This window comes from Neoarthrinium moseri, assembly GCF_022829205.1.
Source record: "Neoarthrinium moseri strain CBS 164.80 chromosome Unknown scaffold18_Wmoseri_CBS_16480, whole genome shotgun sequence".
In the NCBI taxonomy this organism is placed as follows: domain Eukaryota; kingdom Fungi; phylum Ascomycota; class Sordariomycetes; order Amphisphaeriales; family Apiosporaceae; genus Neoarthrinium; species Neoarthrinium moseri.
In genome coordinates this window covers 523,417-550,713 of record NW_026055132.1, presented here as the reverse complement: position 1 = coordinate 550,713, position 27,297 = coordinate 523,417, and the positions used below count along the sequence as shown (strand labels likewise).

The 27,297-nt window shown below is 52.3% G+C and overlaps 10 protein-coding genes across 10 annotated transcripts; 3 read left to right on the top strand and 7 right to left on the bottom strand.

Moving 5' to 3' along the window:
- Positions 1-47: 47 nt before the first annotated feature.
- Positions 48-524, bottom strand: JN550_005792 (uncharacterized protein; the record flags this gene model as incomplete). Its single annotated transcript, XM_049317459.1, has 1 exon — positions 48-524. The coding sequence occupies one exon, from the start codon at positions 522-524 to the stop codon at positions 48-50; it is 477 nt and encodes a 158-aa protein (XP_049172414.1).
- A 1,065-nt stretch (positions 525-1,589) lies between these two features.
- On the top strand, positions 1,590-7,309 carry JN550_005791 (uncharacterized protein; the record flags this gene model as incomplete). The annotated part of the gene is made up of 5 exons (XM_049317457.1): positions 1,590-4,406; positions 4,498-5,364; positions 5,489-5,564; positions 5,612-5,659; positions 5,862-7,309. 5 exons carry the CDS (start codon positions 1,590-1,592, stop codon positions 7,307-7,309), a joined length of 5,256 nt encoding a protein of 1,751 aa, XP_049172413.1.
- Positions 7,310-7,568: 259 nt separating this feature from the next.
- Positions 7,569-8,807, bottom strand: JN550_005790 (uncharacterized protein; the record flags this gene model as incomplete). The annotated part of the gene is made up of 5 exons (XM_049317456.1): positions 7,569-7,619; positions 7,672-7,829; positions 7,944-8,118; positions 8,190-8,362; positions 8,426-8,807. 5 exons carry the CDS (start codon positions 8,805-8,807, stop codon positions 7,569-7,571), a joined length of 939 nt encoding a protein of 312 aa, XP_049172412.1.
- A 930-nt stretch (positions 8,808-9,737) lies between these two features.
- Positions 9,738-11,029, bottom strand: JN550_005789 (uncharacterized protein; the record flags this gene model as incomplete). The annotated part of the gene is made up of 3 exons (XM_049317455.1): positions 9,738-10,020; positions 10,080-10,319; positions 10,377-11,029. The coding sequence occupies 3 exons, from the start codon at positions 11,027-11,029 to the stop codon at positions 9,738-9,740; spliced, it is 1,176 nt and encodes a 391-aa protein (XP_049172411.1).
- Positions 11,030-11,943: 914 nt separating this feature from the next.
- JN550_005788 (uncharacterized protein) lies at positions 11,944-13,149 on the bottom strand (the record flags this gene model as incomplete). The annotated part of the gene is made up of 3 exons (XM_049317454.1): positions 11,944-12,535; positions 12,605-12,745; positions 12,797-13,149. The coding sequence occupies 3 exons, from the start codon at positions 13,147-13,149 to the stop codon at positions 11,944-11,946; spliced, it is 1,086 nt and encodes a 361-aa protein (XP_049172410.1).
- Positions 13,150-13,960: 811 nt separating this feature from the next.
- JN550_005787 (uncharacterized protein) lies at positions 13,961-15,680 on the top strand (the record flags this gene model as incomplete). The annotated part of the gene is made up of 4 exons (XM_049317453.1): positions 13,961-14,218; positions 14,296-15,328; positions 15,383-15,591; positions 15,654-15,680. 4 exons carry the CDS (start codon positions 13,961-13,963, stop codon positions 15,678-15,680), a joined length of 1,527 nt encoding a protein of 508 aa, XP_049172409.1.
- A 408-nt stretch (positions 15,681-16,088) lies between these two features.
- JN550_005786 (uncharacterized protein) lies at positions 16,089-18,050 on the bottom strand (the record flags this gene model as incomplete). The annotated part of the gene is made up of 1 exon (XM_049317452.1): positions 16,089-18,050. The coding sequence occupies one exon, from the start codon at positions 18,048-18,050 to the stop codon at positions 16,089-16,091; it is 1,962 nt and encodes a 653-aa protein (XP_049172408.1).
- A 1,065-nt stretch (positions 18,051-19,115) lies between these two features.
- Positions 19,116-20,626, bottom strand: JN550_005785 (uncharacterized protein; the record flags this gene model as incomplete). Its single annotated transcript, XM_049317451.1, has 6 exons — positions 19,116-19,643; positions 19,700-19,897; positions 19,966-20,099; positions 20,166-20,262; positions 20,371-20,490; positions 20,624-20,626. 6 exons carry the CDS (start codon positions 20,624-20,626, stop codon positions 19,116-19,118), a joined length of 1,080 nt encoding a protein of 359 aa, XP_049172407.1.
- A 2,249-nt stretch (positions 20,627-22,875) lies between these two features.
- JN550_005784 (uncharacterized protein) lies at positions 22,876-24,844 on the bottom strand (the record flags this gene model as incomplete). The annotated part of the gene is made up of 3 exons (XM_049317450.1): positions 22,876-23,453; positions 23,507-24,365; positions 24,431-24,844. 3 exons carry the CDS (start codon positions 24,842-24,844, stop codon positions 22,876-22,878), a joined length of 1,851 nt encoding a protein of 616 aa, XP_049172406.1.
- A 710-nt stretch (positions 24,845-25,554) lies between these two features.
- On the top strand, positions 25,555-27,236 carry JN550_005783 (uncharacterized protein; the record flags this gene model as incomplete). The annotated part of the gene is made up of 2 exons (XM_049317449.1): positions 25,555-25,712; positions 25,772-27,236. The coding sequence occupies 2 exons, from the start codon at positions 25,555-25,557 to the stop codon at positions 27,234-27,236; spliced, it is 1,623 nt and encodes a 540-aa protein (XP_049172405.1).
- Positions 27,237-27,297: the final 61 nt, after the last annotated feature.

Here is a 27,297-nt window from a genome sequence, read left to right as displayed (position 1 = left end):
ATCCTACTAGCAATGCGTCCTTTAACACTGCAGACTACTTTCTACATCTAAGACAAGTAGGCATTTACTGCAACTAGAAGCGGAATCGTGATCATGATCTGAGAAGCATGTACAACCGCGGCGCTGGAGTGACTGCAGCCCATGCAGCCGTAGGATTTCGGCATCGGCACCGGCGGGAGCCTGGCTTTCTTTGACGAATCCGGAAGACCTTGGCTGAGCTCATCGGTCGTGGAGTCCGCGTGATCCGGGTCGGACACAGTAATACCATAATCCAACGCAGTTGTATTGAGATACGGCTGCGTGGCATTGCAATGAATCATGGATCCGTTAGCAGCGCCTCCAGTGGCATTCCGGCAGTCCCCCGGTTGTGGCATGGCGCAAGTAGAGTTACTTGGATGCCCACGCGTCATGCAACCGTACTTTGCTGGAGCTGCAGCCGCGAGGGTCCCAAAGAGAACAGTGATGACGAAAAGGGCAATGAGAGCGTGGCGACCAGCGCTACGAACTGTTCTGAAGGAGCACATATTCTTGACGTGCAAAAGAAGCGAACTTACCTGTGTTAGTGTCAAGGTTCTAATCTGTTCCTATCGAGATTAGAGGGCGGGATTAGAAGGCAGGACCAGAGGAAAAGATCGGTCCACTTATGTAGGCCTCGGCATTCTGCGCTTGCAACCATGCCTTTATGTTCAGGGTAGAGAGAGGCTATAAAGGACATTGTTTGCCATCGACAAAGAACGGTAAAATAAGAAAGAGGGGTTCTTGACCAACAACGAGTGTCTAGACAGGGTAAAGGCTGGAAGCTGCAACGCGATATAGCTCAAGGCAAGTCATATGCTCTCATTGTTTGTCCAGACAATGCTAGGCTACCCTCGTTAGATACTACACAACCTTTGTTTAGGCGTACTTCCATGTGCGAAGCTACAGTCCATGCACTTGGGCTAAGCCAGGCTATCATATCTCAGACTGCGGCAATTGATCCTGTTTATGTTGATGTTGCGTGGGGCGATAATGTACACACAACTCTCAAGGGTTGAAAGGCACACCGACAAACCCGAGACGCCATATATTCTTTCACGATTTGTAACTGAACTCGCACGGGGGTGCTTGTTTGATATTCTAATCTGCCACCGCTCGTTTATCTTTTGCCCTGGTCGTTTGCCACCACTTCACGGTCGTTCTTGCCCCGAAAATCGTCCCTGACAACCCACAACCTGGCCAGTCCATGCCACAAAATGGGGCTTGTGGATTAATTTTCAAGACATGTTCTCACTTTTTCTCACTTGAACACATTAAACTTTGTCTCTTCCTGGACCACACATTTTCCCACGCCAAGTCAAGCCAGCAACAACAACGTGATTATCGATCAGCGGTCCTAGTCGGGTTTGTTGATCCCGAGAACCCCTCACTCGATCCCTCTGTGGAGGCACACGAGTTACTACTTCATAAGAATGGTTCAGTTCCAAAGGGAGGAACAGCCAAGATCTCACACTATCTAGGTTACGGGACATGTGCCGTCACGCCTCTCAACCAGCAAACGCACTCTTTCCATTCCAGAAACAGCTCGAGAAACAGCTCGCCAAATCGTCGCGATGGAGAAAAATCTTCAGACCATGATTCATCACTTCAATCGGCTGTTTCTACTGCCCGATTTCATGCGCGATGAGCCTACTTCCGGGCTGCTGGGCTCTACGCTGGCAGACCTTTTCCAGACATCGCTGATCCTGGTCGGGAGTAAGGAGACAGTCCGGCAGCATACCGTCAAACGGCTAGCTTCTGATGAAGGGCTCGAACTCATCAAGGAGCTTCTGAGCAATATCGGTCAAGCTGACACCCACCAAGCCCGGGTTCATCTGTGGAAGTCCCAGTTACGCCCGTTCTTAGCAACCCTGTGTCACCCTGCCGTTACGGCGGACAGCCTTCTGGAAAAGCATATTCGTACAGTATATGACTTCCTGATCAGTTATTCTACTGATGGCCTAATGCACACCTTTTCCTACATCTACATTCTGGTCGATGCCTGGAAAACCGTGGACAATGATACCACCAACGGCTGCAATGGAATCCAAGTGCTCGTCATGTCATCGAAAGTACTGACGCAAGCAGTTAACCATTCGTCCTGCCGTTCTTCTAGCGCTGGTCTTTGCCATTTGATTCAGCGACTTCTCGAGCTCTGTGATCGTTACAGTGAGCCTGATCAAAGCAAGGATAGGGACTTGGCTCGTAGAAACCTGGAATCTGCACTTGCGACAGTCAAGAAGCTGTCAACAACCAGTGGTTCTATGCCAGGAGCTAATAATATCCAAAGTCCGCCAGAAAAGGTCCAGGATACAGCATGGACTCGAGTCGACACAGCGGGGTTTTTCAACTCCGGATTGGAGGGCCCCGGAGGCCTTTCCCCCAAGGGCCAGCGGCACGACAATGATTTTGACAACATTGGCGACATTCGCATACTTCCGACCCCGGCTGAAATATTGTCGACGAGGCCTGAGTACCTTCCCGTGTATGATTCCTCACACTGGCACGTCCCAGGACTCCCAGGACTCGTCGATCGCCACTTTCGCCTTCTACGAGAGGACAACGTTGGTTCGATTCGCGACGCTATTCGTCCCTACCTCCGAGGCAGCCAATATAGTCTCAGCATTTACCAAGGCAACAAGCTTCGTACCGATACATACGCCGTTCAAGGTGTTGATGTTGGGTACGACCCTATCGACGGATTCGAAGTCCGACTCGTCATCAAGCAGCCCCCGGCAGTTGCGAGTCGATCGCAGCCTCCCCACCGAGAGCAGTGGTGGGTTGAAACTAAAGGCCTTGACTGGGGTAACACTGTGTGCTTGGTAACCAATGATTACGCCTTCTTTGGAGTAGTTTCAAGAGCAACATGTCGCACAATCTCAAGCCTGCATCAGAAGAAGGACGAGAAGAAGAAAGGTCGCCAGCGACGATACGACAAGAACAAAACACTCTTCACTTGGAGAGATGTTGCTTATGTCACATTGAATCCTGCGGACCTCAACAATAGTGACATTGAATTCTTGGCAGGGGCACTTGTGGAAAAGATACAGCCGTCGACTCTGATAGAGTTCCCGACCGTCTTACTAGCTTCATTCAAACCAATGCTGTCTGCACTCCGTGAACTGCACGGGTCTCACGGCGTCCCATTTGGCGACCTTTTGGTCAGCGTTCGACAACCGCAGAATCCATCTGCTACCAATATTCCACCGCCAGCCTACACGATCAAGAACAAATTCGAATTTGACTTGAGCTGTATTACTCTGGACGGCGGCCGGTTTGCATACGATCCTCGAAAGGAACCCGTTGTCGACGAACTCTGTCGCAGGTCGAGTCTTGATGAAGGTCAAGCTAAGGCCTTGTTGAACACGCTTCGTCGGCGTCTGGCATTAATCCAGGGCCCTCCTGGTACCGGGAAGAGTTACACTGGAGAAGCGATCATTCAGGTTCTCCTGGCCAACAACGTAAAAGCAGACCTTGGACCAATCGTCTGCGTTTGCCAAACAAATCATGCCCTGGATCAACTTTTGGAGCACCTGTACGTGCGAAAGCACATTCATCAGATCGTGAGACTCGGTGGTTTCAGCAAGTCGGAACTTATACAGAGCCTGACCCTGCAGAACATCATGGACAACAGTACACCGGGATTTGTGGAACAGAAGACTATTTGGAACTCAACAAAGCCGCGAAACAAGTCCGGAAAGAGGGTTGCCACCATTCTTGAGGATTTTCGCTTAGCCGATCCGAGTCAGCGTCCTCAGCTCATGAAGCAGATACGTGAGGCTGTCGAGGCGCATTCTCGACGTCAAATGGTCAATGATGAGGCATGGACGAATTACAAACTCACACTCCTCCGCCGCGCTGATATCATTGGAGTTACAACTACAGGGCTTGCAAGATTCCGAGACTTGCTGAGTCAATTGAAGAGCAAGGTTATTCTCTGTGAAGAGGCTGGCGAGGTGCTTGAGTCGCATACGCTTGCCTCGTTGTTACCATCCACAGAACATCTGATCCTTATTGGTGACCATCAGCAACTGAGGCCTCATATCAACTGCTGGGATTTCCAAATTGCCAACCCACTGGGCCGTGCTTACGCTGGGGATCTGTCTCTCTTCGAGCGGCTCGTTAAGCCTCTCCTAGAGAACGAAATGAGGCTTCCCTGCGACACGCTAGACATACAGAGACGCATGCATCCCAGCATATCGAATCTAGTACGCGCGACATTGTATCCAGACCTGAAAGATGCCGACAACGTCAAGAAATACCCGCCGCTTGCTGGGTTCAGAAGACGACTGTTTTGGTTCCATCATACCAAGTTGGAGGATGGTCTCAATGCCGATCGGTCTAAAGAATTCTCGTACACCAACATGTTCGAGATTGAGGTCATCAAGACTGTTTTGGCACATCTACACCGCCAAAATGTCTACCCCAACGGCGAGATAGCAGTTCTGACATCTGACACCTTACGCCGGGCAACTTCGTCAGCTCAAAATTCACTTGGGAGCCACCTACGATGTCAGCATGAACGAGCTTGATGCGACTGAACTGGAGAAGCACAATATGAATGTCAACGTAGGAGTGGGAGCAGGACGAAGAAGAATACGAGTTGCCACTGTGGACAACTTCCAAGGCGAAGAAGCTTCGGTGGTCATCGTGTCCCTTGTCCGAAGCAATACCGCTGGACGGCTTGGATTCTTAGATCAAGCCAACAGAATCAATGTTCTACTCTCTCGTGCCAAACACGGAATGATCATAGTCGGTAATGCTGACTTGTGCAGCAACAATGACATGTGGTGGGAAGTCATTCAAATGCTGCATGCCGATGGCAATTTTGGCCCCAGTTTCGAGCTCCAATGCACACGACACAAGGAAGAGACGATAATGGCATCCACAGCTAAAGACTTCGGAACTTCTGGATGTTCAGCGATGTGCGGGCAGCCTTTACAGTGTGGCCACATCTGTACAGGCAAGTGTCATACGAGAGCAATCCACAACAGCTTCAAGTGTCAGACCTGCGAAACCCCGCGTATGCCTGTGCTCGACAAAAGTTCAGCTTTGACACAACAAACGTCATATATTGCGACTAACAAATCCAGCAAAATGTCAGCCAGCACAGTATCCTATCAGAAGGTTGATCAGCGGCTAGCCCACTGCCAACGACACATTGATATCCGCTCAAAGTTGGAGCAGGATGATAGTCTTCAAACCCGCCCTCAGCAAGACAGAGAAAGCGACCTTAATCAACAGACATCCAACATTCAACCGATATCTGGCCACGCAACTCAAGAATTTATTGCATCATCGCAAGCGACCGCGTCTAACCTGCCACATGTGGAAAACGATGATGCCAAGGTCGCCAAATGTGACAAGAAAATGAGGGGTTGTTCACACTCATGTCGACAGGATGAGCATTCTGACGAGTGTGGCTCTTGCCAAATGCCTTGCGAAAGCCAATGTGCTCACTCAAAGTGTCTAGAGAAGTGCTCAGAGCCCTGTCTCCCGTGTGACCAGCTTTGCGGATCGGTTTGTCCGCACAGCATGTGCACATTGCCGTGAGTGTTGAGAAAGAATTGATTTGATACATACTTACCGTTGTTAGCTGTGCTGCGCCTTGCAACTGGACGCCGTGCTCAAAGCGCTGCTTTAAGTATCTGACCTGCGGTCATCAATGTAAGCCCTCCCACTGATCCACGTGCAGACACTATCACTTGGCGGATGAACAATTATCCCCTTCTTGACTTCGAAATCACATCTTCGCATATAATTCGTGTGTCCTTGGACAGCCGCTTTTTTATTTATTTCTTATCTTTTGGTTCCACTTGGCCCGCGATCTTGGCTAACACTCCCAGGTCCGTCCGTATGCGGTGAGGCATGTCCTGAAGAGACTTTTTGCCAGCAATGTGGCCCAGAGGACATTAAGAATAATATCGTCGATCTGGAAAGCGGAAAGAAATATCGTGAAGTCGACCTGGATGCAGACCCATGCATCTTTCCAGATTGCTTGCACATCGTTACCATTTCAACGTTCGATAAGCAGCTGGCAAATTATGACCACTCGACTGGATCACAGAGCCGCGGGGTTGCACCGTCGCTATCGTTGACATTTTCTTCCAGTGAGGTCCCATGCTGCGATACTTGCAGTGGCAGTCTACGAAAAATCTCACGATGCGGCGGAGCTGTCCGAAAGCCAATCTTGGATAATGCTCTGAAGCACTTTATCAGTTCATCGCACCAGAAACTTGTCAAGCAGGAGCTGTCACTTCTGAGCGAACAGCAGTTTCTGGAAGACGATTTACCTGCGCACTTACTTGAGGCTGTTGGCAGAGCCGGAGAGCTTGATATCAGTGGTCAGCCGTTCTCCATGCTGACTTCTGTGCAAAGGTGGGTAGGACCTCGGTACGATTCGATTGTCTCGTTGATGCAAGAGATCAATGACTACCTCAAGAATGTCCAAATGCAAGAGAAAAGCTTCCAGAAGATATTCGACCTCATTTGGGAGAATCAGAAGTCTGTTCAACTCACAGATGAGGAATCCCCGGTTCGATTGCGCTTTCAGTGCATGCTCAGTGCCTTGGTTCTTCTTGTTCGCTGTGACATCGCGATCGTCGCCGATTTCTTCGGCCTTGTTCGAAGAGCGAAAGAGAGTAATCTGAAGCTATCGATCGACTTTGCCGGCCTGACGCGTCTATGCGATCATGTCATCCAGGTAGCCCAGACCACTTGCTGTCCGCGACATGAGGTAGAAGCCCATATCTTGGTAGTCAAGATGGCAGTATTGACTCGTGAAGTCAAGTCAAATAATGATGAAGAGGACTCGATGCACAAGCTTCGCGATAAGCAACGAGCAGCCAACCACCTCCAAGAAGCACTCGATATCGTCCTTCAACACCAATGTCTCATGTATCTAGTCGACGACATTGAGATGCTGAGCGGACAACTCAGTGGCTCTGACTTCAGAAACGTTGTTTCGATCCAGGAAAAGAGGGCAATTTGGATTTCATACTCGAAAGAGTTCAACGAAGAAGCAAAGTGGCACGTATGCTCAAACGGCCACCCTTTCAGTGCTGACGAAAACATGCCGCAGTGTGACGTCTTCTGCCCTGAGTGCGACGCGCCTGTAGTTGGTCGTAGTGGTCAGAAATCGGCTGATAATGCAACACCCGCCGGTTCAGTGCCTGACTTTGATGGTGACGGCGATGAGGATACTGTTCAAGATCAGAGATTGCGTTCGGAAGGGGAACTGATTAATTTTGACGTCGAAAACAGCAGCGAGGAGGAGATCGTGATCAGCTGGTAGGCATGAGGGAGTGGCGGCCAATCTGAACGGAATGCCGCCATCATAATCAAAATTGAAAATATGCTGGATAGCTATAGTTGATTGCTACTAGAGAAATGTCAATGTTTCGGAGGGTTTTCTTCTTCTTCCCTTTTCTTCCAGTGAAACAGCCTCCTATGTGACCATGGTATTCATGAGGGACTGTGATGGCAAAAGGGTAGAAGTTACGTATGCAAGATTCTTTGAATTGATTATGGGAAGCCGGAGCCCTTTGGCCTATTCAATGCTGCGGAGAATGAGCTCTAGTTTTGGCAGCATTCCTGCCCTGGGGCTGAATGTCCAGGTTAGTGAATAACTCCAAGCTACTCTTTGTAGACCCTAACCTTATAGTCATCCAACCACTTGTCTTCTATGATGACGAGTTGCGATGCTTGGACTTTCTTGAAATACGCATCTTCCTCCGTGTCCTTGTAATCATCCCTATCAACATCCATAAAGCCTTCTCTCGCAACAGTCCGCGGCGTAATCATCAATGAATGGCCTGCAAGGAGGGTTAGATTCTCACCATATAATTGAACGAAACATCATGACTTGCCGTTGATATTCTTGTCACACGCAATACGCATCATGCAGTTCGCCACATCCTCCTGCTCACCGAACTCAATACCGCGGTCGAGCAGCCACTTCTCGTACTCGGCGGTGCGGATCGCGCTCTTGATCCAACAGGGTGCGACGTAGTTGATCCGGATAGCCTGTTCCCAGCTGGAGCGACGCGCCGTCCGCATGAAGCCGCGCAGGCCATACTTGGTAGAGGTGTATTCCCAGTTACCCTGACCTAGTCAGCACTCTCATCATTGAACCGAAAGCTGGAGCCCAGTGGCTGTTGCCAGGGACCGCTTACAGGGGAGTCGATCCATGCCACCATGCTGCCAGTGATGATGAAGCAGCGGTCACGCTCTGGCGTATCGGGTTGTTTTCTGAAATAATGGACTGCGAGTTTCCAAGTGTACATGGAACCCTCAAGGTTGACCTTGACAATGTTTAAGTCTGGCTTGGTTGGTTCGCCGTTGGGATCTGCCACATGGTCAACATCGAAGTGCAATCGTGTGCGAAAAGCAACAAGCCGCTTGGGCATACCATCGAGATTCCACAGGCTGTCCCCGGAACTGCGACTAATACCCGCGTTCGCAATGACTACATCGACGCTCTTGCTCGGGCTCCGGCTCTTTGCCGTCTCAAACATGGCTTTCTGTTGGTCCCAGTCGCGGATGTCGACTTTCACGAACTCACAGACCTCCTTTCCGTTAGCATCGTTGAGTTCCTTCTCAATATCCTTCCCGCGCTTATTGACGTCTCCGAATGTCACGTAGGCACCTGCGGCCACGAATGCGCGCACGCACGTCTCGCCCATGCCATTGGCGCCGCCGGTGATAATCACGGACTTCCCTTTAACCTGCGCCCGGTCAGGGGCAATTGTATGGTCTATGGGACCGGTATATTCATAGCGTGGAAGAGGCATTGTGCTGGATCCGCGGGTGCATGTGTATGGCCAGAACAGTGCAGCACTTTGAAACAATGTCACAAGCTGAATTGTTGTCCACCGACCTGACAAGTTTTAACAAAGACCTTCAAATAGTACGCCACTCGTCAGTGTACAATTCCTCTCTGACTTAGGGACATTATGCTTGACGCGTTTTCTCCAGTCCATTCGAGCATTCTGTCACTTCGGAGATGATATTGCGAACTCGGCAATCCTTGTCCTTGGCAGGACCTTGCCGCTGGCAACGACTCCGCATTCTCGGTGTGGAGTTCGTAACCTACTGACTGTGGGGTCGCGGGGTACGACGGCAATCCATTTTAGGATAGCCGGAAGAACGGCAGAGCATATTGGCGGCAGAGTATTGACACAATCTCGATGAATGCCACAGGTACAGATTGGTTGAGGTGGCTGGGCATTGTCAAGAAAGTACCTTTCGACCCAATCGCGCATCGCCAGTCGCACGGACAGGCACATATCGAACATAACCGGAGTCTTTTCAAACGATTAATAAATGCATATTTTTCTTTGAGTCCCAATTACTTTGTCCCTCTTCACGTGGTTGTCGCTCTTGCTGTCGCCAACGAGCGAGAGCGCAATAGGAACGTCCCTAGTGCGAGGGAGCAGCTGTGGAAGCAATTGTGCTTGAGACAGCGCATTGCGAGCGGGATACTTCGCAGACACCTTTTGAGAAAAGATAGGCCACATGGTGCTATTCGGATGTTGTTATTTTACTAATGATATGTGATAGTTTCGCAAGCGAATTGAATCATTTGAGACAATTAATTTTAGTCATATCTAATCTAGTTTGATCTGATTGTATAGAGGACCGGAACGAAAAGAAGATAATGGCACGCGTAGAGAATTAAATATCAAACCTCTTTCGCTTCATAGCGAGAATTAAAGGATACTTTAAGGATTCCCCAAACCTGCAATCCTAGCTATTTCTTTTGCAGCAACGTATCTGCCTGGGTCGCTTTGGGCGAGTTTCCCCAGCCGCGCTGCGTTTTTCTTCATAGTAGCACTGGCGACGCCACCATCGGCGACCTTGAGGATGGCGTCTTGAAGGCACTCTGAGGTCCATTGCGGACTAAGCTCCCGGCATCCCCAAGTGCCAATATTAAGATCTTCGGACATTTGTGCAAAGTTGTACAAGTCCAGCCACTGGGGTAGAATCACCTGCGGTATACCAGCCCTACAACGTCGTTTCGTTAATGAAAAGGTAGCAATTCTAAGAGCGCGTTTTACGCTTACCCTACGGCCTCATGGTAGCATCCTGTGCCACCGTGATGGACTGAAGCGACGATATGGCCGGACTCTAAAAGAGATGTTGGGTCCGCGACCAGCCACCTCTCCATCTTCAGTCGGCCATTCTCAAGGAAAGGGAGGATCTCAACCTTGAAATCATCGCTGTAGGGTTTTACGGTGACGTTGTACTCCCTCAATCCATCCTCCTCAGTTCGAAACTTCCATAGTATTTGAAGTTTCGGGTTGCTTCAAAGAATATTGGCGACAGCCTGGGCCATTGCCTCTGCCTGCGGCTCAAGCCACATGAAGCCGCTGCCAAGATTGATGAGGACCGTTGGAGCGTTTGCTAGCCATCGAGCGAGGTCTTCGTCCTGCTCAGCAACCATACCTAACGATAAGGATATTGGACCAGTACAGGTTACGTTGACGGGTACCATATCCACAGGCCGCGAGGCTTCGGGCAAGGTTTGTGTAAGCCAAGGCACATCGGGACGGTAGAGGGCATAAAAGTTTATCGGATCCTTCAGTCCTTTGGATTTGAGAAAATCCCGCTTCACCTTTACATCCGGCATGAAAAGCACCGAATAAATGAAGCGGATGTTCAGGTAGATATTCTCGGGTATCTTGAGCCAAGGTACAGGAAAGGGGAGGCCTGAGCCCATGGCCGGGTACTTCCAGAACATAGCGCCCCACGGCTGTTCCATGGGGAAGTTATCAATCACCGTGTTGGGCGACATTATCATGTGTTGCCAGTTGCGGTCTCGTGTCGCGTCAATCGCCGGCCGAAGCAGCGTATCTAACACTACAACGGCAGGATCTACTTGGTCTATAAGATTGTTGATCTCTTGGTAAAGGGCTAGGTGCTCGTCACCAGACCAAGGCGAGACCCAAAACTGTATATCCTTGCATAGTTGCTTTATCCCGGCGATACCTGGTGGGCTCACCGCGCTCGACATTGATCGCCCGGATGCAACTACACACGCTGTATAGCTCGGGCCGGAAAGCCGGTGAAACTCAATGGGTCGAGCCTTGGATTTTCTCGCTCCATGAGCAGAAACGCGATTCAGTTGCGAACCGAGTTTAGGGAAAGACGCGAAGTGTATATGTACATGTGGGTGTTTTTCCAATAGTGCAGACGCTGTTGCGACGTAAATATTCGACAATCCTGGCTCGCTGTTAACCAGGAACAGCACGGTATTGTTCCGGCCGCTGACAGGCCGGATGGCGCATGGAGACGGAATCCATCTGATGAGCAGCGCTAATAGTGCAACAAGCAAGGCACCACCGAAGAGTCCTCGCCTCAGCATGGCTACCAAATAGATAGGACGATATCAGGGGTGTATGTACCGATAATTCAAGGTGCGGTGAAACACAACAGGGAAACAGGCTAAGGGTGATCTAGATCGGATTGCAGCTTGTTGGACCTGAACAGAACCCGGATGAGTGATAGGATGACCCGGCACTATGATGGTTGAGTAAGAAAAGCAGGATTAAATCAGATAATGGTAGCAAGTCGACAGTGCACCATGGAGAGGCTCCATGCAAGGGATTGACTCAATGCATGTTGGGCGTGCTTGAAGTGAGGCACAGCAGGGGGAGGGCAAGCCGGGTTTGGCTCATGAAGTATGAGCCGTAACTCATGGTTGCTCAGAAGCAGACCATGTCACGCCGTCAAGAGCACAGTCTCAGAGGAGGGAGCAACGCTTAATGAAGGGACTTTTGGGGCATATTCCATTGCTATTGCTAACATGGAAGTGCCCGGTCATGATTGATTTCGGGTAGGTTGAGACGCTCCGACTACGAGAGCGCAGCATCTAGTTTTGCGGTGTAGTGCACGATATCCAATCACAACTGTAATGCACATATGTGATCAGGCCAGCCCTTTAGACTTCCAATACTGCTCCAGATCCCTAAAGAAAGCCCACCTGACTTTCTCACCCCAACCTTTAGCTTTCCAATCGTTCAAGCTCTCTGGAAAATGCGGCACGCCATCGCGCACCGTGGAGTCGTGGGCGATGACCACAAAGACATTGTCCAAGCAATCCAGCTCCTGGAGCTTCCCAACAGTGTTGGTCGCGAGCGGGATGTCAAGCCCGAACGTGATGTCGTATAGCGTATCGGTGGCGTCCCGGCCCCTGGACTGCTGCAGCTCCTCCCAGGCGTGCCCTGGGCAGAGCGACAGGCCGCCGTGCGGCTGGCAGGGATGAGGAGTTATGCATGCCGGCACAGGCAGGTGTTTGGACGGCCTGAAGATGCCGGCGTAGTGGCACACGTCGCCGCCAAGCAGCACGAAGGTGTCTGGGCTGGTCGTCGTCCTGGCTAGGCCGCAGAGGTGGCCGACGGCGTGGCCGGGGCTGTCGAGGAGGTAAAACGAGCCGTCACCAAAGTAGTCGTACGCTGGGAAGCGTCCTATCTTCAAGGATTGTTCGCCTTCAAACTTTATCTCGTGGAGATTGCGGTTCCTGTTGCAAGGTGAGTTGTCCGATCTATTATGGGGACACAATCCTCTATGGCTAGAATTATACACTTACGCATAATCACTTTCTTGTATTGGGCTATCCGGATTAGCCGGAGCACCTGGGAGCATGGCGTCCTTGAACCCAGGGCCCACTATTAAGTCTGTAGTTGGAGGAAAAGTCGAAGGGTCTCCGATATGGTCCCAATGCCAGTGGCTAGTATTCGTTATCAATCTCTGTGTGTTTGCTAGTCGGAGGGTTACCAACCTCCATATGACAGCCTCAACGTCCTTCGGCTCGATTCCCCCTTCTTCTAAGATTTCTACCACATTCTTCGTGGCTTCGATGTTGTACTTCGTAGTAGGTATATAAGCCGCTATCTTTGGCGAGTAGTTTTGGTAATCCTTCCGGATCCCCAGATCAAATACAAGTTTGCGCCCCGAGGGATGTTCCAGTAGAAAGGAATGAGATGGCGAAGTTTTGAAAGTCTCTAGGCCCGGTACGGGTGGTGCCATGAACCGCTCCAGTATCGCTGGTCCAAAGTTGACCGGGTTCATGAGCTTGACGGTTACGACTTCCCGCCCTGCTGGGAGCTGAAGTTGAGAATGCTGGTCCGACATGTTTGCCTCACGAACTTGCTGACCGCCTCACTTGACCAATTGACTCGGTGATGGCCATGCGTGGCATCGCGGTCTTTCCTCACTATATTCCAAGCTGAAGTCCATCTCGCAAGCCACTTCCTAAACCACGTGCCACCGATAGCTCGCCGACTGCGGGGAAAACATAGGTTACCCCAAACTGGGCCGAAATCCTTGCAATAGTATGGGGTTAGGTGGAGAAGAGGTTACCAAGGCCGAGCCAATCTCATCTGAGTCGCTGTGGAGAAGACAGGCATGGCCCGGCCAGCTGGGTCTCGGTAGAAAAGACCCACGTCGGCATATCTGGTTTGGGGATAAGCGGCCACATGAACCTCTACCCCTTTCGACGCCAAAGCGACAGAGAACCTGCCCATTGGCTTGGCGGGTAAGGTCTAGTCTCTTGGCCTAGACTCGGTAGCTGAAGGTACGGCATCCTCATCCATCGCAATGGGGGTTTTGAGTCACCCATCCCGAAGCAGTTGTCTCGTCCCAGAACCTCTTCGTAGGACCATAGTCTTTGCCGATAATGTACAATGGTGTGATAACATCTCTCGGATGTAGCGCCACATAGCATTACCCCAGATTACCCCAGGGTGTTACCCCACAGACTGTAGCAAGAGTCTTGTTGTGGTAGGGGTGTCGAGTACCAGGGTCTAGATTCCCGGTAAAAGTATTTAAGTCCAGAGACCCGGGATTCTGGGCTGCATCACATCAGCGGCACCGCTGGAGACGACAAGTGCATCATTTCCAGGTATTCTGCCTCCAGCGAAGAGGCTGTATTCATCCGTCCACCATGTCTGGATCAAGCGAGAAGGAAGCTGTGCAGATGGCGGAGCAAGTGGACAACACCGAGAACCTCAAACATAGCCGGACTGTTGACACTGTCCACAATGACGAGGCCCTGAGGGTTCTGGCCAACTATGATGGTGAGCAACACTGGGAGGAGGCGGAGGAGAAGAAGTTGCGTCGTAAGATCGACTGGAGGCTTATGCCAGTCCTCTGTATGACATATGGGCTCCAGTATTACGACAAGGCCATGCTTTCACAGGCTGTAAGTTATATCTCCCGCGTGATAACTGTAGAGGAGGGAGTCGAGATTAGTCTACGGCAGAGGCTAACGGGTATCAGGCCTTGTTCGGCCTCAGGACCGACCTCGGGCTGACAGTAGGCGATCGCTACTCGTGGACAGCTTCTATCTTCTACTTGGGCTTTATCGTCGGTGCATATCCTACCATGGTGCTGGCACAGCGGTTCCCGATCGAGCGCGTAGCCTCCGCCATAGTTGTACTCTGGGGCTTGTGTCTGATCCTCACGACTGTATGCACCAACTACCAGACCATCTACGTCCAGCGGTTCTTCCTCGGTTTTCTCGAGAGCGGCATCAGCCCCATGTTCATGCTCATCGTTGGGTCTTGGTATAAGAAGCCCGAACAGGCCATGCGAATGGGCATCTGGTACAGCTGCACCGGTTATGTGAGCTGCATCTCCCCACTGATCAACTACGGCTTCGGCCTTATCGGCGGTGGCGTCTCGTCTTGGAGATACATGTACTTTTTCGCCGGCGCTCTGACAATCGCTTGGGGAATCGCCTTGTACTTCGTTCTCCCGTCCGACCCCATCCGAGCCCGTGGCTTTGATACCCGCGAGCGCTACATCCTTGTTGCCCGCCTGAGGACGAACAACTCCGGTGTGCGTAATACGCATTACAAGATGGATCAGGTGGTCGAGCTCTTCGGGGATCTCAAGTACTGGCTGCTCTTTTCCATTGCGCTCCTTTCCATGATCGCAAACGGTCCCATCTCGACTTTTGTACCCATTATCATCAACGGCTTCGGCTTCAGCACGCTGAACTCCCTACTTCTTCTGATCCCCGCGGGCTTCTACGCGGGCAGTGTCCAACTTCTCATGCCATATTTGGCCATGAAGCTTCCGAATGCGCGCAGCTACATTGTCTTTGTGGCGCAAGTCGGCACCACCATTGCCGCGCTTCTCTTGTGGCTCTTGCCACTCTCCGCCAAGCCCGCGTTGTTGTTTGCCACGGCCATTCTGCCATCGCTGGGAGGTGGCTATGCTGTTCTAATGTCAATGTCGGTCGCTAACACGGCTGGATATACGAAGCGGTCAATCGCATCGTCGGGTTTGTACATCGGATATTGTCTAGGTGAGTAGACCGCTGTAAGCGCCTTTCCTCGGTGTCCACTGACTGTTCCAAAAGGGAACTTCGTTGGTCCGCTGGCCTTCAAATCTCAGGACGCCCCGCGCTACGTTCCTGGATTTATCGTGGTCGTGATCACATCCATCGCTGCCGGTGTTCTAGCACTAGTGTACAGATTCGTATGCGCTTGGACGAATAGACGACGCGATAAGGCTGGTATCATGGAAGGCTTCGATCATGCTTATGAAGACGACTCTACAGACATGAAGGTAAGTACATATCTACCATTTTCAGCTGTTGATGCATTCAGGCTGACTCTATGACTTGATAGAACCCCCAGTTCCGGTACATTCTATAAGCGAGCCTCCATCGAGCCTTGCATCTGTAGTAACTTTAGAGAAGCTCTGTGGTCTTGGTCTGAGAAGTTCTGGGTTATGTTTTTTATTATAATGAGAACTATATATTCTGATCACATCTTCTAATCGTTTCAACGTCTCCCGGCAAATGACTGCGCGAGTGTTTCGTTAGTATGGACAACGTGGCGTGACACAAAGCTAGTCTCAACAACATGGCCCATTAAACTGAGGTATTCCTTGCATGATGTAGACGTAGTTGATTGAAGGCTCGAATTGGTACCATTGGCTCATTCTCAAAGCACGCCAGTAGACGTTGGGGGTATTATATGGGCCAAACTCCGCTGCGTATGCATGATACTAGAATGTTGGACAGTTGGCTAGATATCAGCATTTTACATATGAATAAATTTTCATGCAAAGAACCCTGCGTTCGAGAAATCTAGTGATTCGTAGGGGGCGAAAGGCTCGAAGAGGTCCTGATACTCCGTCATCAGAGTTTCATGAAACAGCATATTTTCTGGTGATGGAAAGCGAGTCTGGGGCGCTCCTGGCTCATTGCTGGGTAATAGAGCCTCTGCAATCCGGTTTGTTTGCCGCGTGACGAATGGGAACAGGTTCGTCCAGTCATAGTCTTGAGCATTTGCATCATCATTGTGAGGCCTATCCACGCTTGGAAGACCCTCAATGCTCTGCCGTGCACGAGCTTCAACTCCTAGGTTACCTGGTCCTGTTCCCTCACTCGCCATGGGGCCACTCTGGCTCCTAAGTCGATCGAATCCTTGTCGAATGATATTGGCAGTGCCCCACATCCGTTGCAGTTGCTCGACGGCATTTGTGAGAATATTGAGGCCCTCGGTCGCGTCCTGGGATAAGTTTTCGATGCGGCTAGCTTGTAACAGAGCAATGAAGGCCATACCACTGTACCAACAGGTGATAGCCATCAAGAAACGAGCATCGCCGCGAGAGAGGATATCCCTCAGTATGCGAGCGATGCACGACGCTGCCAAAATGGCAGGTGGGAGAGCTTGGGGAAGGGCATGCGCGGACCGTTTGAGATGTAGTACGATAATGGTAGTGAGATATGGTAGGTGTAGCTGGTGCACATCACGATCGAATGATGCTGTCCGGGCAGAGCCAATGGGGAGTTGTAAGTGAGGTGGAAGCGATGTTACCCAGCCAACAAGGTCCTGACGCAGCTGTTCGGGAGAGGGTGGGGATGAAGCGATAGTAGAACGCGAAAGGCATTTGGCTACATTCCCAATGATGCCACAAAGGCGTACCCAATAGATGAAGATTTCACCTTTCCGTTGAAAGTCGGGGCTGCTGGGGAAGTCTGCAAGCGTGGGCTCCTGGATATTGCAGTCCAGCGGATCTATGATGCACGGCTTGCTCTGACATAAGGCAGTCAGGCGTTCTCGCGCAAAGGCAGTCCACCATATTCTTCGACGGAGGCTTAGATTCAGCGCTCCTATGGACGGGTCCTGTGGCCTTGGTTCGCGGTGGAAGTTCATCTGTTGAGCATGGCGAATAAGCACCGAGGTCCACCACCAGGACGAGTGCCTGTGAGCGATGCTTGGTGGCCTAGGTGCCCACCAGTAGAACAGGGAGATGGCTTGCAACGTGGTGAGGCCATCTGGTTCTTCGTCATTGTAGAAGATGGCTCTGGCCTTGTCATAATAGGCGGCAGGTCCCTCGTGAGGTATGAGCGGCGGCCGGATATGGCTGGCCGCGAGAGCCAGAGAGTTTGCCAGCAGCGGCGAGCGTATCGTATCGTCTTGAATTCTGTCCAAGTCTAGCACGGGACACCAAGGATATGCATAATCCACGTACGTCTCGGCGAATATTTGAAGCAGTTCCTGTTGCTGCGTATTGGAGTGCCTGTAGCCATGCTCAAGGCTAGCCTTCAATTCTTGCTGCTCAGCGTCGTACTGATTCTCCGGTCCATAGATCTGTAAAAATCCCGTGTCGACATCGCTCGGGTTGCTCCTGCTAGTGGCCGCGCCCACAGGCATGTCTGAGGTGGATGCATGATCGGTCCGCTGCAGGCTTGGGCTCTCCTGGTGCACCAGGACTGGGGATTCATTGCGAGGCACATCGGCCTCAGCGCGGGTGTCGTTCTCGGGAGACAGAGAAGCGGGCGGCCGCTGTTCCACCCCTACAGTTGCGGTACGCCTCCTCTTTGACGGGCGTACATGACAGTCTCTGCCTGCTGTGTGACAATTGGTGCATTTCGACTGCCCCTGGCTGCTTCTTTTCTGAAGGTCACACTTGATCTTCTTGCCGTGGCATGAGGAGCAAACAAGCTCGGCGCGCTTACGCTTTGGCTGGCTGTTGTCAAAATGAAGCCATTCACCAGCTATGTCTGTCGTCATGCTTCGAGTCGTCGACCACCCACTCTTACATTGGTCGAGTGATCAACGGAACTGCGCACGCTTCTACTTAGACATTGGGACCAAGTGGTTTAACAGGTGCCCACAGCAATGTACAAGGGTTTTATGAGGGGAATGCGGAGAACTTTATCTAGACCATTTCTGGACATGCGGGATGGACTTGGGCCTGCAGGGATAGGCGACAACAGCCGAGGGGCATCCATTACTCGCTCACTTCGCCATCGTTATTCTTGTATTGGAAGGACCCCTATCGCCTCGTGGTCTGCCTTCGCTGAGACCAAAGGTCACAGGCGAGCCCTGCGCGGTGGGGGTATTCGTATAGACAACGATGCATCTTGATTGAAATCACCGGTACCAGCGATGTGGTACACTTTGGAGTTGAATGAAGACTGAGGCACATTGCCAGTTCCGAGTACGGCGCGCCCGAGCTCTGCATCGGCCGACAGAAAGTTGGTAGAGAATCCGCGGTGTTCATGCACACAACAGGCAACTAATTAGTTCCTACAAGCAGCGCATCTACTGATTAGTCCCCAATTACCCATGGTTTTGGTCAGACGTGTGCATGCTTTGGCGACAGTAATTCTCGACACGTTCAACAATTCCATCGAGGGACGTGTCCGTCAAAGAAAGGTTGGGGCACAAAACTTGACAAGGTCTTGATTTGATACGATCTCTAAGAGGTGGAATGAGATGTACTCCGTGATCATTATGGTGAACGCTCCCCATCCATGATGTCCGATTTGAAGTATTCACTGAGGGCTTGCTTATCTCCTTATCGTTTCGCCAGCTGGCGCGACAAGCTATGCACTCTACACCAAGATGCATCGTGATCATTATAGGTGAAACATTTATATTCGCTTCAATGACAGCAGCCTGTAGAATAATATAGACATGTAGAGACTGGCCGGTTTCAACATAAGTCATCAGAATCGTCCCAAACCTGTCCAGGTGGGGCTTCTAGAACACCCGCGCCCTCACCATCCTTTTTCACCGCATTTCTTCATTTATTACTCTTCTTCCTCTACGACAACACTCTAGATTGTCGTTTTAAGCAAATATCGTCTCCATGAGGGCGAGAGTTACGCGGTAGGGATCGGCGTTACTTGCGGGCCTCCTGTCCTCGAAGTAGCCGTAGCCCTTGGCTGCGGACTCACGGGGGATACGGATGGAGGAACCACGGTCGGCAACGCCGTAGGTGAACTTGTCGATGGAACCGGTCTCGTGGCGGCCGGTAAGACGCTTCTCATTACCCTCACCGTAAACGGCAATGTGCTCCAGGTGGCGACCCTCAAGCTTCTTGATGGCGGCCTCAATGTGCTTCATGCCACCCTCTACACGCATCTCCTCGCTGGAGAAGTTGGAGTGCAGACCAGCACCGTTCCAGTCACCGGGCATAGGCTTGGGGTCGACAGAAACCTTGGCGCCAAACTCCTCAGCAACACGGCTCAGGAGGAAACGGGCGAGCCAGAGGTGGTCACCCATCTCAATACCCTCGCAGGGGCCGACCTGGTACTCCCACTGGGCGGGCATGACCTCGGCATTAGTGCCCGAGATCTTGACACCGGCGTAGAGGCACTGAGGGTCCCGGTTAGTGATCTATTCCACTTATACGTTCAATTAAGGAAACTTACGGCCTTGTAGTGGGCCTCAACGATATCTCTCTGGACAACCTTGCCAGCGCCAACACCGCAGTAATACGGCCCCTGGGGAGCAGGGAAACCAGCCTGGGGCCAGCCGAAGGGGCGGTCGTTCAGGTCAAGAAGGGTGTACTCCTGCTCAAGGCCAAACCAAGGCTTCTTGTCCTTGTGAGCCTCCATGATCTTGGCGCACTAGAAGAATGTCAGAACGGATTCTTGAATCTGTTTGTCGCCATATCACAAGCACGAAGGGGGTGTACCTCGTGTCTGTAGTTGAATTTGTTGGGAGTGCCATCGGACATCCAGCACTCGGTCAGGACCAGGATGTTGTCGTGCAGACGGAAGGGGTCCGGAAAGACTGCGACGGGTCGGAGGTAGACATCTTCAAAGTCGACTGTCAGTCTGTGTGCACGCGACAGTTGCGCAGTGCGCAGACAAAAAGAGGTTCATTCATTCATACCTGAGTTGTCACCGGGGGCCTGGCCAGTGGAGGAGCCGTCAAAGTTCCAAACGGGCAGGTCCTGGGGCTGGTAGCCCTCCTTCTTGAGTGCCAGGGTCTGCAGGGGGGGAAACACATGATGTCAGCGCTGCTGGTTGACCCAACTTGAAATTGGCGGCACCCGAGCGTAGCCGGGGCGCCGAAAAATGGGCGCAGGAGAACTCACTCTCGACTTGGAGCGGACGTTGCCCTCAGCATCGATCCAGATGTACTCGGCCATAATCGAGCCCTTCTGGTCGAGGTCCTGGTACTTCTTCAGGATGACCTGATTCGAGGTTGATGCAGCCTACAGTGTCGCATGCCATTGTCAGCGCCGTCGTCACTCCCAAAGAGCGTCCACAGCCCCCGTCTTGCGTTGTGCTGAGTGCACGGGCGGCGGGGGGCGGCGGGCGGGGTAGGAGGGACTGCACTGAACTCACCATGATTGCGGTTTGGAGGGTATCAAGAACAGAAACAGAAACGCAATTGGGATGTGTGAGTGGGATTGGGGTTCTGCGACAAGAAGTCGTCGAAGGGTCTCACGGGTCTATAAGGGAATCAAACACGAGAATTACTCGTCACGTAGTGTACGGGTAGGAGAAAGGGAACTGAGTTGGCCTTGTATTATGTTATGTAACAAAAAGGCGCAGTGCCCGTCGCCTGGCCAGGTCCGATCGACGGCGTGCTTGTGTGTAGTGGGGGCAGGGCGGGCAGCCGGCCTCGCCTAGGTACTCCGGTACAGTGAAAGGGACTGCAGGACAAGGGCATCTGACACGAGACGCCACACGACTGCGAGAAAATGGTCAGAAACTATCCCCGGCGACAAAGAAAAGACGAAGCATTGTTGAGTTAGCGCGTGCAGGGGCGTCCAACGAGCAGCCGGCGGCCGCGATAAGCCGCCATGTTTACGAATTCCAATGGCGTGACTCGCCGCATGCCACTGGCCAGAGGGCTCCCGGTGGCCCTGTCACCTCGACGTCACTAACCACAAAGCACGCTGCAGGGTCCAGAGGCCGGGCGGCCACGGGGCTCCTCGAATCAGCGTGATAGCGCCCTGATAAGGGGTCCTGCTTGGGATTGGGCCCCCCACAGTGGGCTGCCCCCACCTGTTGGGCATCCCCGGGAGCCTATCACGATCGCCGGGCAATCGTCTGGGCAAGCCCGTCTGCTCCCAACTCTCATGTCGGCACTCTGCACGACGAGTTCTCGTTACTGTTGTATTTCACCACGAAACTGTTGTCATTACTATATTAGCCCCCGCCGGCCAATCAGCACCCCCGAGCCATCCCGGGCGAGGATATACTACGGCCTGGAGAAAACCAGTGACCACAGGATCCAGTTGGATCCAGATGGAGTGCCCGCTACCCGTTTGATTCCCGAAATAGCCCTGGCCCTGGCCCTGATAAAGGTAGCCAGCCACTGCCACTGGCGGCATTGCGGTAGGGCCGTCGGCGTACCTAGGGTGAGGATGCGAAGGAAGCCCCATCAGGCCACGGGCGAGGCGAGGAACCCCTTCCCGACAGGTTTCCGACATCCGCCAGTAATCGTGCCCACCGCCCCCATTCGTCCGATGCGGAAGGGGAGCACGCAGTCCTGCAACCAGCAGGATTTCCGACCCTGCTCATGCCACTGTGTCGGTAAACGCATCAAACAAACAACCTGTGCCAGCTCGAAACGTCGTCCTTTGTCAATTTGTCAAGCGGCCAGATTGACCAGCGCACCCCTTCATTATGCGTAGGTACAATTTGGTCTCGCTCGTGTTGGGATTCCGTCGCCCCACCCCCCACAGTCCCATACTCTGGCAGGGACCTGGGCCACTTTCCCGTGGGATTTCGGGACAGCTCCAGTGCCGCACAACTTGGTACCGTAACAATGAGTTCCGCGGTTTGTGGTGAGATCTCGTCTTGAGTCCTCTGTGTGACAGGATGCCTCACCACACGGCCAGCCCGCAAGCAGCTGGCAATGCCGAGACGCTCCAGCCCATTCCAATCCGGCTTCCCCCGCGTAGCCAGAGTCTGTTCGGACGCTAGGCACTTTAACCGACCAGTGAAGCGGACATGTAGCGACTCAAAACGCACTTATTACTCGATAGAATCGACTCGGGGAGATTCACAATCCTGCGAGGGGATCTGGGGGTGTGCAGCACATGTCGTGCGTGGCAATCGTCACCCATGGACGTCCGCCACGCCCCACATCCAACGAATCTACTGTCGATTACGGCTTCGAGCGTGATAAGAGCGTGACGACTTGTCTTGCTTGTCTGCCTACTTGCACACGTGCCGGTCCCTTGCAGTGCTGCACACAATGTTGCGGATGGGCCAGTTAAGCCGACCACTGCCTTGGGTCACAGGCGATCCAGTCTTCGGTCCGATGCCCCGGGCCAACACTTAAGCATACTGGCGGAGGTCAAGTCCCGCCGCCCTGCGCCAGTCCAGTGGCAAGGGTAATTCAACGGTAATTCCACGAGAACAAGTATTGACAGGTTTATCTTCACTGCGTCCGCTCGTATTGCTCCATCTATTGGTGTTCTTGGTATTGATCTACGATATACCTAGGCATGCCGTCGTAACTGCTAGTGCTGGGGTCTGCCTTTGTAATGAGACCTTGTCAACAAGTCTAATTGTTTAATGCTACTTCCTCTGGGGCAAACTGGCGACGGGCCCAGGGATCTTTTTACTCCTTAAAGCCGCCCCTACTCGTTCAGGACCTCGGCTTTTTCAACGTACCACGACAAGTCGCTTTTTGGATCCATCTCAAATGCTGTGAATCCATTGCCCATGAACCTGAACGGATTTGCCGTGTTGTATGTTATTTCAAAGTCCTCGGCACGGATGTCGCTCAACATGCGTTGAAACAAGTGTGCACTCCCTCCAAAAAGAGCCGTCACTCTGCCGTTCACCTTGCCTCTCTTGTACCAGCTGCTACAACTCCCAGTCCACACAAGCGTTTTGTGGACTTGGTCGCCGTACTTGATAAAGGCATCTGCGACCGATTTCTTCGGGTGGACGTACTTGATATCCTCTGTCGCCATCTTCTTCACCCACTTGACGAAATAGTCGCCGGTCCAGTTCAATGACTCAACTAGTGAGCCATGGCCACCAAGGCAGTTGGGGCCCATCATCATGAAGTAGTTGGGATACTCTGGAACGGCAACAGAAAGATAGGACTCCGGATCGTCAGCCCACTCTGTTCGCAGGTCCACCTTCTTGTTCAGCCCTACGATGGGGTAACGCGGGCGATGCGAGACATCAAATCCCGTCGCGCAAACAACTGTTTTGCGGTTAGCGTTTCTCTAAGGCACCGAAACCACTAGGCTCGCTTACCGACGTCGCACTCGTAGACTTGACCGTCTGCAGTGTGTACCGCATTCTCGGTAATCCTCATGATGCCACTGTTCGTCAAGTGGCAGTTGGGTCGGAGGAAAGACTCGAGATAACCCGGACCGGGTGTTATACGGCGGCAGCCAAGCTCCCACTTTGGGATCAATTGTTCGCACAGGACTGGGTCGTGGTTCAGCTTCTCGGCCATCTGCTCGGCCGCCAGTCTCACCCCCTCCTTGTTGTTGTCGCCTTTCAGGAAGATGTAGAACGACTTGTTCGTCCGCGAGATGATACCCTTTCTGTGGATGAGATGCTCTTCCGGATCGTGAAACTTGTTCTTCTCAGCCTCAGTGTACTCCGGATTCGGATCGTCAAATTCCCTTCCAAGGTGTTTCGATGGGGGCGCGCGGTAATACACCCACGCAGGCCCCCGGATGAAGTTTTTAACGTCTGTTCCGGGGAGTTTGGCCATCTGTGGCACGATCTGAATGCCGGAGGAGCCATTGCCAATCACTGCGATTCTCTTATTGGAGTAGTCGTAGTTATGATCCCAACGCGCTGAGTGTGTGATTTGGCCCTTGAAGTCTCGTAAACCGGGTATGCTGGGCCAGTTTTCATGGACGAGAACGCCTTGGCCAGATATCAAAACGTGGCAGAATTCATCCCGCTGCTTGCCTTCGTGTTCTACCGTTACCTTCCACTGCCCGATATCCTCTTGCCAGTGGGCGCCTACAACCCTCGTATTGAGCTTAAGGTCACGGTCCAAGTTCCATTTCTTAACCGTCCTCTTAATGTAGGCCAAGATGTCAGCACCGCTGGCATAGAAACGAGGCCAGTCAGGGTTGGGATCAAATGGAAACGCCTATTTCACGTAATTCAGTCTCACTTCTCCAAAGCTTCTGAGGCAGCACGCATATGTCAACTCACGTAGATGTGGGCTGGCACATCGCATTGAACGCCGGGATAGTCGTTCACGAGCCAGGTACCCCCAACGTCATGCAGCGCCTCGAATATCGTGTGTTCGACAATGTCCTGCATCTCTGGGAATCGATGCTGGAATTTGTGGGCCATGAGTAGTCCAGAGAAGCCCGCGCCGATTGTAAAGACCTTCAGCTTCCGTGGCGTATACGCATACTCAGAAGCCAGCTCAAACGGGTCATTTACGACATCTCCGTTCGTGCGGCGCTCTGCTGTGCCAGTGTGTATGGAATTGTGGTCGTGGACCATTTCAGGTAGCTCTGTTGACTCAACCCGTGGGATCTCCCCGTCTGTGGAAGGGGCATGGCCCAAGGTGGATAGGATATCCGCGCTCACTACAGGAGCTTCGACCATGGCCGTCATATTTGCTGCTCTCGACTTATGAGATGTTGTTCTTGCGGGCTTTTGACGTTTTGCGCAAAGAAATGCAGATGGTGAAGTTGCCTAGCACTTTATCTAAGACGGAGGATCTTTTGCTCGACCCAAGTTCAACTACTCTCTTTAACGACATTATAAACTTCAGTGGGGTTGACGAACTGCCGGCATGGGGAACAACACCCCGTCCGGACAGAACCATTGCAATTCAAGTCCTCACATGATCATCAGCCGATCAGCAAGCTTCAGTGGCACTCGAGTGTCGTTTCCCCAGTTCCGTGAGGGCTGGGCAGAGCCGGGTACGGTTATCTGAAAGCGTCGTGTCCTTCGGTGGCAATCCTTACTACACCAACTTGCTTTGCCGAAAAGCCACTCATTTCGGGATAGGGAATCAGGGGATGTCAGAAGCAAGTGATGCCAGAGTGCCCAGTCGGTCAACCCCTTTTAGAAAGCCGGCAGGAGGTGTGGGGTGGACAAGTTGATGTGGAGCACCAATATTTGGGGTAGAGTCCGGAACGCGGGGCAGAGAGGCGAGAGCGGAACCCGTCACACTGTCGGAAAGGCCATGTTGACTAAGGCCTCGGATCAAGAATGGCTAATATATCTTCGTCCTCTCCGGTGATAAGCATGATACTTCATATGGCACCATTCGATTAGCTTCTGCGTAGTGCCTATTTTGCAACGAACAGTCTGGGGAAATGTCTGCATTCCAATTGGCGAACGAGGGTTTGGACTATGATGTCCTTATCATCGGCGGCGGGTTGAGTGGCATCTACTCTCTGCTGCGAGTGCGAGAACTGGGCCTCAGAGTGAAAGTCATCGAGGCTGGCGAAGCAGAGGGTGGGACTTGGTTCTGGTAAGTCCCCAGCTTACACCACCGCGGGGCGACGGATGACCTTACTGACTATCGTGAAGGAACCGCTATCCAGGCGCCAGATTTGACTCGGAAAGCTATTCATACATATTCTCCTTTTCACAGGAGGTGCTTGATGAGTGGAATTGGACAGAGCATTTTGCGCCGCAAACGGAGACTTTAAGATACATCCAATTTCTCACGCAAAAGTTTGACCTCAAAAAGGATATGCAGTTCAACACCAAGATCAAGTCAGCCCATTTCCAGAGCCCGGGTAACTCGTGGCTCCTGACAGATGAGTCTGGGAAGCAATACAGCAGCCGGTACCTGATCACGGCGATAGGCATTCTGAACCAAACCACCTTACCCGCCATCCCAGGCATCAACGACTACAAGGGTCAAGCTTGGCATACAGCGAGATGGCCAAGCGACCACTCTAGTTTGGAAGGGAAACGGGTAGGGATAATCGGTACTGGAGCAACAGCGATCCAAACCATCCAGGAGATCTACAAGACTGTGGGGAGTTTGACCGTCTTCCAACGGACCCCGAACTGGACTGCGCCGCTGCGCAATACCAAGATCAGTCCGGCGGAGATGGTGGAAATACGGGCGAAATACCCGGAGATCTTCAGGAAATGCCTTGAGTCCTACTCATGCTTCATTCACGTGGGCGATACGCGAAAGACCACCGATCTGTCTAAGGAGGCGCTCTTCGCCCACTGGGAGGAGCTGTACAAGCTCCCAGGTTTTGCCAAGGTCCTAGGCGTCTCAACTGACATCGCCACGGATCGAGAAGCCAATCGGCTATACAGCGAGTTCAATGCGAAGAAAATACGTGAGCGGATCAAGGACCCGGCCGTGGCAGAGAAGCTGATCCCGAAGAACCACGGCTTCGGCACAAGGAGAGTGCCCCTGGAAAGCGGTTACTACGAAGCCTTCAATGAGCCCCACGTCAAACTGGTCGATATCACTGGAGATCCCATAGAGCGCGTCACCGAAAAGGGTATTAAGACACGTGATGAGGAGTTCGAGTTCGACGTCCTCATCTACGCAACTGGCTTCGACGCAGTCACCGGGTCCTTTAACGCCATCGACTTTCAGGGAATCAACAACACGAAACTGAAAGACGTCTGGAGCCAGGGGATCCAGACCTTCCTGGGGCTGACGGTCAAGAACTTCCCCAATATGTTCATGATCATGGGCCCACACCAGATGTTTGGAAACATCCCGCGGTCCATCGAGTACGCCGTCAACTGGGCGGCTGACTTCATCCACTACGCGCGTGACCACAACATCCAGTTCGTCGAGGCAACGCAGGAAAACATGGACCACTGGTACCGCCATGTGGACGAATGCGGCCAGGGCCTGCTAGCCAATGAGGTCGACTCTTGGATGACGGGCGTGAACAAGAACCTAGCACACAAGCAGCGCAGGTCGCTCACCAGGTATAATGGCCCCGCACCGGGATACAGGAAGAGATGTGATGATGTGAAGGCGAGGAATTATTCGGACTTCGTCCTTGGGTGATGTATATAAGAATGCGACACAGTAGCCTTGAATTGAATATGTTCAGTAATATGTAAGACTC